Consider the following 9,879-nt stretch of genomic DNA (forward strand, 5'->3'; position numbering starts at 1 on the left):
TCCCCCCCAAAAAAAAACACCGGGAAAAAATTTTGTTGAAGGAAAAAAAGGGGGGGGACCAAAGTTGTTGAGCAAAAACAAAACAAAACAAAAAAGACTCAAAGAACCTGGGTCACTGCTAGGAGTCCAAAAAAAAACAAAAAAAACAAACAACACAAAACCCAGAAACTCTTCATGGTGGGGGGAGGAGGACTGGCCAGGAAGGGAGCGGTGCTGGCTGGGAAGGGGGGGCAACAGGGCTGGCCGGAGGAGATGGAGAGACCAATGGGAAGCAGGGCTGATCGTGGGGGCGGGGGGTTGGGTGGAAAGGGGCTGGCCACAGGATATCGGGGGAGGGGAGACCAGCCAGGAGGGGGCGGGGCTGGCCGGGAGTAAAGGGGGGCGGGAAGCACAGCTGGGAGGAATCGGGGGCCGCGGCGCTGGCCAGGAGGAAGGGGGGGCCGGAAGGAAAGGGGGCTGGGAAGCATGGCTGGCGGGGTGGGGGGTGCAGCGGCACTGGCCAGGGGAGATCAAGAAGAGGAATGGGCCGGTGGGAAGCAGAGCTGGGGTGGGTGCAGGGGGGCTGGCTGGGGACGATCAGGAGGGGAAGTGGGGGAGGCCGGGAAGGGGGGGGATGAGCAAATTGGCTGGCGGGGAGCGGGACTGACCTGGGCACTTGCTGCCTGGCCTGCACAGGCTCCTGGCGACGCATGAGCGAGGAGGAGGCTTCCCCTCCTCACACTCAACCGACTGAGGGCTCCTGGCGGCAATTGCGGCCCCGCCTCCCAGCCGGGACTCCCAGCTGCTCCCCCCACCCATGCCAGGCTTCTGTCCGGTGTGCAGCTGGAAAAATCAGAAAATACTGGACATTGCACATGTCCGGTATTTTCTGATATTTTTTTTACCGGACAGAGCGCACAAATACCGGACTGTCCGGTACAATACTAGACACCTGGCAACCCCCCTTTAAAAAAATTTAAAGTATCCCTTTAAAAAAATTTATCAGTACCTACAGTTTTCAGACACACAACATTTTTTCTACAATTGCAACATATTTGTTTAAACAACCTCATCGTATTCCTGTCACTCCTTACAAGGTACATGGCCCATGGAGGTCAATGGGGCTGGGCTATTTTATATGTAAAGGTACTGAGAAATGTATCAATTACTTGAGAGGAAGAACGGCATTGCGCAAGAGGGGTTTTCTTGTGCAAGAAGGGGCAGTGTAGTCGCTCCTTCTTTCACAAGAGCCTCTTCTGAAAAAAATGGTGGCTCATTAGGTATGCAAATGAGGCTCAGCGATATTCCATGCGTAGCCTCATTTGCATATTACTCACGCAAGAAGACGCGAGTGTAGACATAGCCCAACTGAATGTCATTGTTTTGGTAATACTATGGGGCCTCAGCATGTCTTAATCAAGCACTGCAGGGTATGGATTACTTGGTAATTGCCCTGCTCTGTTCATTCCCACTCAAGCATCTGGCAGTCAGAGAAAGGATACTGGGCTAGATTGGCCATCCTGGCTCAGGCCAATGGCCCATGTTCTCATGAAGTATAAGAATCCAGGCGGGTGTTCCTGCTGAAATCACACTGCCAGCTCTACCCTGCTATTGATCGAAATGCTGATATACTCAGATCAACTCACTCAGCTGTTGCTATTTTCAGCTGCAGGACTGAACTTTGGACCCTGCGGCACAGTACTTCCTATACATATGAGGAATGTCTGGACACTACAGATTGAGGGTCAGGAAGGGAATGTCAGTGGAGGACTATTCAGACTCGCTACCTGGTACCCACCCCTTCAATACACCCACCCTGAAAAATGGGCAGGTAGAGGGCACCTCAAATGACCTGAGCACGGAGCGATACCTCTCCGGTGAGCTATCTCACTTAATATCTGCTTGTCTCAAGCATGCGCTTGTCTCGAGCATGGGTTTGAGTGAGGACAATAGGAGGGTTGGGCACAATTTCAGTTCAGGCACAGGTAGAATCAGCAGCAGAGACGTATGTGTCCCTCCCATAGGCTGGATCCAAGTCCTGAATATTCCACCCACATGGAACTTGCCTTAGATAAATCCAGTGGCAGAATCGAAACTGAAAGCTGACAAGCGTGTGTGGGAAGTCCAGAGCCAGGATAGCTAAGGAGCTCCAATCCCAGCCCCATGACGGAGAGATATCGTGTCCCTGTAAGTACTGAGGCACTGCACCAGGGTCGAACTAAAGCAAGTTAGTAAACAGCTCTGGAGAGTTTTAGCCAAAGGATGGCTTAGAAGTGGCCAGTCCTGGTAGCTGTTTGTCCATCAGCTCAGAGGCAGTCAGGCAGATCTGTCTGTTTGAGTTCTGTGAACGCCTGTTGTTTCTCCTGTAGCAGTAACGGGGCTATTGGAATACATAGATTTGGTGGAAGGGAATCGTTGGGTTCCCAACAATGGTTTAGAAGGCCGGACTTCTGGGTTGTCTTCTCAGCTCTTGGAAGTGAGAGTTCTAGTGGTTTAGAGTGGGAGGGGAGTAGGACCCAAGACTCCTGCATGGGCAGCGTCCTGCCTCAAAGCCCACCACCCCGCTCAGCCTCCTCCCCGAAGCCCTGTCTACACTCCACCCCCACCCAGCCCCTTCCCACCTACTCAGTCCCACTCAGCCCCTACCTGCCTCTCTGCTCCCTTTCCCAGGCCTCTTCCTGCCCATCTGCCTGCAGCTCACTGCTCACCTCTCCGCCTCCTCCCCCATCCCTCTCAGCCCACCTCTCACCTTTTCACCCCATGCCCCAGGGCTGGCTGCTCACTGCTTGTGGGCGCCTCTTTGCCACCTTCCCTGGCCAGCATGCAGAAGGAGTGGGGACAAGAGAAGGCGGAGGGAAGACAGGGACTCAGGGACAAGAGGGTGAGTGGAAGCGGGGCCTTGAGGCAGACCAAGGCCTCTGGGAGCAGAGAGGGCCATCCCTGTGGACAGAGAAGTGTGCAGAGCTGCCTGGTCGTATCTCTTCCTAGGAGTTGGAGGGGGGACTTGCTGCTGTTTTCAGGAGCTGCTTGAAGTAATCACCATCTGCAGGTGATTGACAGGAAGGGTCAATGGCCTTTTTGGCAGTGGCTACTCAAAAGGCAACAAGCTGGATGTCTGGGGAGGCCTAGTCTCCCCTGGCCTCTTATACCCAGCACCCATAGACTGCTGGGGTCTGACAACAGTGCGATTGGAGGATATCTGGATCCACACTGTAAGGCTGTATCTAGACTGGCAAGATTTTGCGCAAAAACTTGCCAGCTGTCTACACTGGCTGCTTGAATTTGCGCAAGAGCACTGACTTTGTAATGTACAAAATCAGTGCTTCTTGTGCAAATACTTTGACGCTCCCGCTCAGGGATAAGCCCTCTTGCGCAAGAATACTTGCTCAAGAGGGCTAGTGTAGAGAGGCACTTAAATTTTTGTGCAAAAAAACCCTGATGGCGAAAATGGCTAACGGAGCTTTCTTGCGCAAAATCACATCTAGACTGGCCACGGATGCTTTTGCGCAAAAGCACTTTTGCGCAAAAGCAGCTGTGCCAATCTAGATGCTCTTTTCTGCAAATGCTTTTAACAGAAAAACTTTTCCGTTAAAAGAATTTGTGGAAAATCATGCCAGTCTAGATGCAGCCTAAGAGTGTCCCATATAATGAGGAAAAGTTGAAGTGCCTTTGTTGTTCTTTTGTTGCACTCTTTGTTTCAGTGGGGAAATCACCAATGTGATATTAGTCTTCTTTTTAAAAGAAAAAAACAAAAACCAAAACAAAGCAAAAAAAATATTAATAATGGCTGTTGAAAATAGCAGCTGAGAAGATGCCAGCATTTGTTGCTCAATTTTATCCTACTATTTCTATAACAAATTACAGTGGATCAGTATTTGATTTTGGAGAAATGATGTAACAGCTGCCTAAACTGAACTTGAGCTCTCCTGTTCAAATCTGGAAGGCAGACATTAGATTCCCTTGGAGCATCAGATAAATCTGGAAAGGAAAAGCCCATTTCTGCTTGCATGGCTGTGGAAATTGACTCAAATCCTCCCGTGTGCCTGGGACGTGTCTAAAGCCGCTCAGGCCCTCAGTAGAGCCTTCCCTCCATTACTGATCATATTAACCTCTCCAGGTCCACAGGCTAGGCTTCAGGCAGGAGCAGCCCTCTCAAGCCACCCAGTTCCTTCTTTGGGGCTCCCAGCCCAGGACACCAGCACCCCTGATCTAGTCTGGGGAAGGTTTCTGAGGACAAGATCTGGACCAAAGCCTCCTACTCCCTCTGCACACAAGTTTCGCATCCACCCCCCCTTCTAGCAGCTGGCTCTCCAGCACAGAAAGCTATTGTGCAAGGCTCTCACCTCGCACCCCTCCCTTTCTTGTTGCTAGTGACCAAGGGACTGCTGGGAAATGTAGTCTTTTCCATACTCCAAGGGTCAGCTCTTTAGGGCATGGAGTTGGCCAAGGAACTGCAGCTCCCATAGTACCTTGGGCTTTCAGTTCCCATTCCATCATGCTCCGCAGGCTCCCACTGTAGAGCACAGTGGGGAAGAAGTGAGTGGTATGGGCATGTTCTGAGCTTGGGCCCTGTGCCATGAGACAATTGGCACAAGAATAAATCTGCTACTGCTGCAAACGCTGACGCTCACTAAAGTGGAGCACGTCTCTCTCCGCCCTCTGCGGCCACCTCCAGACCACCATGCCTATTTCCTCGGTAAGTACCAGCTGCCAAAAGAGCCCCAAGAACTGTCAGTCAAACCTTTTAGCTCAGCTGATCCCTGCTGTTGTTTATCTGTGTTGGCTGGGTGTTGTATCATGCATGCAAGGTAGTAACAAATTTCAACAGGTCTTTATTTACCAAAGGTGAAACCTCTTTACAAAGCTGGTGCTTCCCTCTGTAGCTCTCACTCAGGCCTAGCCCATCTCCTCCCTCCTCCTTTCTGTTTCCTGTGCTTCCAGATTCCCAATAGCCAGTGCTCCCAGTTCTAATAATTACAATCAGCATCTAAAACACCACACTGGGCCATGTCTGGACTGATTTCACTCTCTCATTTGTGGGGAGTGTTCAAGGAGTGCAATGCAGTGTCTGGTGTCTGATTACTGAGTCCTCTTGGCATGTGTCCTTGGACTAAATATAATCTTGGCCAGGCTGGCTGGCCGGAAGGAGAGATCCTGCTGTTGCACTGTATCTGGGCTTGTTTCCTCTCAATGGAGAGAAAGCAGGGAAGGCTATTACCCATCGTCAATCACAGTGCTGCATTCTACCCTCTGCAAAGCAAGAGGGATTTGGTTACTCAGTTGCCAGGCATTCAGGCCTCTTGATCTGCTGGAACCTCTTAAATCTGGTTGATTTGCTCAACACCATGAAAACAGACAGCAGGGCTATGTCTACACTGGCATGATTTTCTGGAAATGCTTTAACAGAAAAGGTTTTCCGTTAAAAGTATTTCCGGAAAAGCGCGTCTAGATTGGCAGGACGCTTTTCCGGAAAAGCGAAAATGACGATCGGGGCTTTTTTGCGGAAAACACTACTGTGCTGTCTACACTGGCCCTTTTCCGGAACGGTTTTCCGGAAAAAGACTTTTGCCCGAATGGGAGCAGCATAGTTTTTCCGGAAAAGCACTGATGATTTTACATTAGATCGTCAGTGCTTTTCTGGAAATTCAAGCGGCCAGTGTAGACAGCTGGCAAGTTTTTCCGGAAAAGCGTCTGATTTTCCGGAATAACTTGCCAGTGTAGACACAGCCCAGGTGTATCCGCCGGGGTGATCTGAGGGAGCTCAACTGGAGGCAGTAGGAAAATGTTTGGGTTCCTCCCCCCATAGAAAATTTTTGATGAAATAACCTTTATTAAGCAAAACCTGCTGAAAACTGAGTATTTCTGGTCAGAAACTAAGTATTTTTAGCCAAACACTGAATAATTTTGGCCAAAAAATGGACATTTTGAATCAAATTAGTCAAAAATGATTGTTTTAGCCTCAAACTGACAATCTGAATATTTAAATAAAATATTGTCAATCAACAACTAATAAAATTTGAATATTTGTGGATGAAACCTGCATATTTTTTGCCAAATCAGAGGTTTTTCAAAACTGACGAAAGCAAAATAGTTTAACTTTTTCACCTAAGTAAATTAACTTTTTGGTCTTTTGTAAGAAATGAGATTTTTAAAAATGAACATGGAACCTTTCCATGAACATTTTTGTTATCTCAAAACTTTAATTTTCCATTTGAAAATAGTGCTCTGAGGGACAATTTCCTGTCACTCTTATTCTAGCAGCAAAGGAAAATCCCAACTGAATTCCCAACCCCTGCATATCCACAAGAGGTGTAACCTCAGGTCTGCCCTGAGATTCTGCACCCAGCATGCCATAGACCTAATGATGCATGAACAAACAGCCCATCTGGAGAACCTGTCCCAGGTGCCTCCTAGTGGCAGGGAGACATGCCCCTAATAACCCACATCATAGAATCATAGAATCATAGAACTGGAAGAGACCTCAGAAGGACATCAAGTCCAGCCCCCTGCATCAAGACCCCTGCATCAAGACCAAGCACATGCCTGAGCCAAATCCCTTCTCCAGTTGCTCTTAGACTCCCTGCCTCTGAACCACTCTCCCTTCTGCCCATTTTGGTGGCTAACTAATCTCTAGTTAATTGCACCATCTTCACTGTACATTACACACCTTCCTGGCATCTGATGCACAGGGTCTGCTACAGTGACAGGCTGGACCAGCTGGATTCCTTTGCTCCAAAGGCAGAAGCTGGTGTGTGGGGCCCTGCCATTTGCCAGGTCAATCCCCATCAGCAGTTGGACTGACTGTTCTCTCAAAGACTCTGTGGTGCTGAGGGATAGATACCTTGCAGAGGGGTATGTAGGTAAGTAGGTAGATTTGCTCCTCCCTGTCTCACTTGTCATGATGATTTTGCTCCAACAGGTGGAACCCAAGCCTGGGGACCTGATAGAGATTTCCCGCTTTGGATACCAGCACTGGGCTATCTATGTGGGAAACGGTTATGTCATCCACTTGGCTCCCGCTTGTAAGCACCCCACCTGACTCTGCCACAGCTGGGGGAGGGAATTGCATGAACAGAGGGTGCTGATGTAAAGCAGTGCCTGAGGCTAAGTTGTCATCACTGGGACTCAAACCTGGGACTAAGCCAAGGGTGGGCAAAAGGGTCTCCATGGCAGGACCTGGTCTGCCAAGCAGTTGATCCGCCCTGCCATTCCCCCGCCCCCAGGCCAATTAAGGCTTGAGGGCAGGGGGAAGCGCTCAAAGTTTCCTCCGCCCTGCCAGGAGAACACAGAACTTTGAAGCACCGTGTGCTCCTGGCAGGGTGGGAGGAGACTTTGTGCCAGGGGCATGGGTGCCTAGGGAGAACCTGGGGGGTAAAGGGAGGGGCTCCCCCACCTCCAGACCAATCATGGTCTGTGGGTGGGGAAGCCTGGAAGCATCCTGGCCCCGCCCCTTCCATTTGAGGCCCTGCCCCTTCACATTTTTTGAAGTGGCCCCCAGCAAAAAATTATTGCTCACCCCTGGACTAAGCCATTCAGCCTACAGGGCTTGAGCTCATAGAGATAGTTTATTGTTTTAACTTCGTCTTTCTCGTATGCGACACTGTTAAGATTAAACAGTACTTTGGCGTAAGGCCATGACTGGTCACTGTGCACACCATGGGTCATAGACTCCCCAAGAAGGAACCGAGCTGTATGATCAACAGCATTCCAGTGCCCAGGGCTCCACCTGAGATCAGGAGAATCATGTGACTGTCCCAAAGAGGTAAAGGCAGAGGGTCTGACACCTGCAAGGGAGCACTGAGCTGTCTGGGGACGAAGGTGCATCCAGCCCTATAGCTGGGACGTGTGCCCTGCTTGGCTTGGTCTAAGACACGTCCCACATGATGGAGACTCCGGGGAGGGATGGGCGTCCATCCAGATCCATTAGCTCACGGTCCATGTGTCGGTCTTGGATCCCCAGGTGAGATCGCTGAAGCCGGGTTCTCCAGCTTGATGTCCGTGGTGGCTGATAAAGCCAGAGTGAGGAAGGAACCCCTGTGGGCAGTGGTGAAAAGTGATGACTACCGAATCAACAACAAGCTCGACAGGAAGCTGCCCCGGCGGAGGATAGACCAGATTGTCCGGGAGGCAGAGTCTCTGGTGGGGAAGACGATGTCATACAGTGTCACCAGTGAGAACTGCGAGCACTTTGTCACCAAGCTGCGCTATGGAGAGGCCAGGAGTGACCAGGTGGGAGCGGAGTGGTCCCTGCTCCATGCGTGTGTATATGTGCACACACGTGCCATGTGGGGCCCTGCTATGTGTGCACACACCCATCTAAGAGCAGAGCCATCTCATGCCAGGCTCTTCACAGACACACAATGAGAGACTGTCCCTACCATGATGCATTTACAATCCAACGGTACAAAGGATGGGAGGGGAAAATAGAGGCCCAGAGCAGGGAAGGGACTTGCCCAGGGCCAGCAGCAGAGCCTGGAATAGAATAAAGGGATCCAGAGACTTGGCACAGCTTCTGAACCATCCAATTTGCCCAGTTACATTTCCTCCAGTGAACAGTGGAGGCCAGATGCTCTAAGACAGACGGTAACTCAGCACAGCTTTTGTGCCATTTACTGCTGTGTGTAAACCCCTGTGGGCTACCTGGGGTCTCCTGACCAGGTTTATTCTGTGTTTTGCAGGTCCGAGATGCCATGATTGCAGGGGTAGTGGGGATCGCGGGCTTTGGAGCCCTTCTGGCATTAGCTACAGGCATTAGCAAATTGCTCTCTGACAAGCATGAGGATGAATAATGTAGACATCGGCCTGGGCCAAAGACTCCAGCAAGGACAATGGGAGCTGATCTTTACAGGAGCCAGCTTATCTTTTTACTGCTTTCTCCTTTGGGACCACTGCTTTAGGGAGTTTGTTCCAATGGTTAATCATGTACACTGTGAAACACCGGTGCCTTATTTCGAACTGGAGCAGGTCTGGCTTTAACTTCCAACCACTGGGTCTTGTTCTGCCTTTATTTGCTAGATTAGAGATTCCTTGAGTGCCTGGAATTTTCTCCCCATGAAGGTACTTATACAAAGTAATCAAGCCACCTCTCAACTGAAGCTAAATCGATCAGATGCTTTAAAGCTCCACTTTCAGGCATTTTTTCCAGCCTCAGATTCCGTTTGTGGCTTTTCTCTCCACCCTCTCCAATTTAGCAACATGAATGTTAAATCTCAGAGGGGAAGCCATGTTAGTCTGCCAAAGTGGTTTTTAATCCATGAAAGTTGAAGCCCAAATAAATCTGTTAGGGTATGTCTACACTACCCTCCTAGTTCGAACTAGGAGGGTAATGTATGCATACCGCACTTGCTAATGAAGCCCGGGATTTGAATTTCCCGGGCTTCATTAGCATAAGCGGGGAGCCGCCATTTTTAAATCCCCGCTGCTTCGAACCCCGTGTAGCGCGGCTACACGGGGCTCGAACTAGGTAGTTCGGACTAGGGTGCCTATTCCGAACTACCGTTACTCCTCGTTTCACGAGGAGTACCGGTAGTTCGGAATAGGACCCTAGTCCGAACTACCTAGTTCGAGCCCCGTGTAGCCGCGCTACACGGGGTTCGAAGCAGCGGGGATTTAAAAATGGCGGCTCCCCGCTTATGCTAATGAAGCCCGGGAAATTCAAATCCCGGGCTTCATTAGCAAGTGCGGTATGCATACATTACCCTCCTAGTTCGAACTAGGAGGGTAGTGTAGACTTACCCTTAGTCTTTAACATGCCACAGGACTCTTCATTGTTAAAGCAACTAGGTTTTTAGACATTTGGGACATTCTTGGAGAGTGCGTGTATAAATCTAGCTAGGAAGATTCTGCAGCAAATCAACACACTTGCATCAGCATTGACAGATTGTATAGGTCATGCCGAGC

General features: G+C 50.0%; 1 protein-coding gene across 2 annotated transcripts; it reads left to right on the top strand.

The window, feature by feature from the left end:
• The first annotated feature begins 2,013 nt into the window (after positions 1-2,013).
• On the top strand, positions 2,014-9,330 carry LOC102459481 (phospholipase A and acyltransferase 3-like). Of its 2 annotated transcripts, XM_006125049.4 has the most exons (5): positions 2,145-2,166; positions 4,486-4,675; positions 6,899-7,001; positions 7,940-8,208; positions 8,658-9,330. In XM_006125049.4, exons 2-5 carry the CDS (start codon positions 4,661-4,663, stop codon positions 8,766-8,768), a joined length of 498 nt encoding a protein of 165 aa, XP_006125111.2. In that variant the 5' UTR covers positions 2,145-2,166; positions 4,486-4,660; the 3' UTR covers positions 8,769-9,330. The 2 variants fall into 2 exon arrangements, with proteins under 2 accessions (XP_025041442.2, XP_006125111.2); XM_025185657.2 differs by lacking the exon at positions 4,486-4,675 and having other exon boundaries at positions 2,014-2,166.
• The last annotated feature ends 549 nt before the right edge of the window (positions 9,331-9,879 follow it).

The sequence above is a fragment of the Pelodiscus sinensis genome, chromosome 11 (assembly GCF_049634645.1).
Source record: "Pelodiscus sinensis isolate JC-2024 chromosome 11, ASM4963464v1, whole genome shotgun sequence".
Taxonomy (NCBI): domain Eukaryota; kingdom Metazoa; phylum Chordata; order Testudines; family Trionychidae; genus Pelodiscus; species Pelodiscus sinensis.

What these genes read in the sequence shown, in the direction of transcription:
- LOC102459481 (XM_025185657.2), top strand. Translation starts at nt 2,143, where the DNA reads ATGACGGAGAGATATCGTGTCCCT. An exon ending in CGGAGAGATATCGTGTCCCT is followed by an intron (nt 2,167 to 6,898) that starts GTAAGTACTGAG and finishes TTGCTCCAACAG; the next exon opens with GTGGAACCCAAGCCTGGGGA. An exon ending in GAGAGGCCAGGAGTGACCAG is followed by an intron (nt 8,209 to 8,657) that starts GTGGGAGCGGAG and finishes TGTGTTTTGCAG; the next exon opens with GTCCGAGATGCCATGATTGC.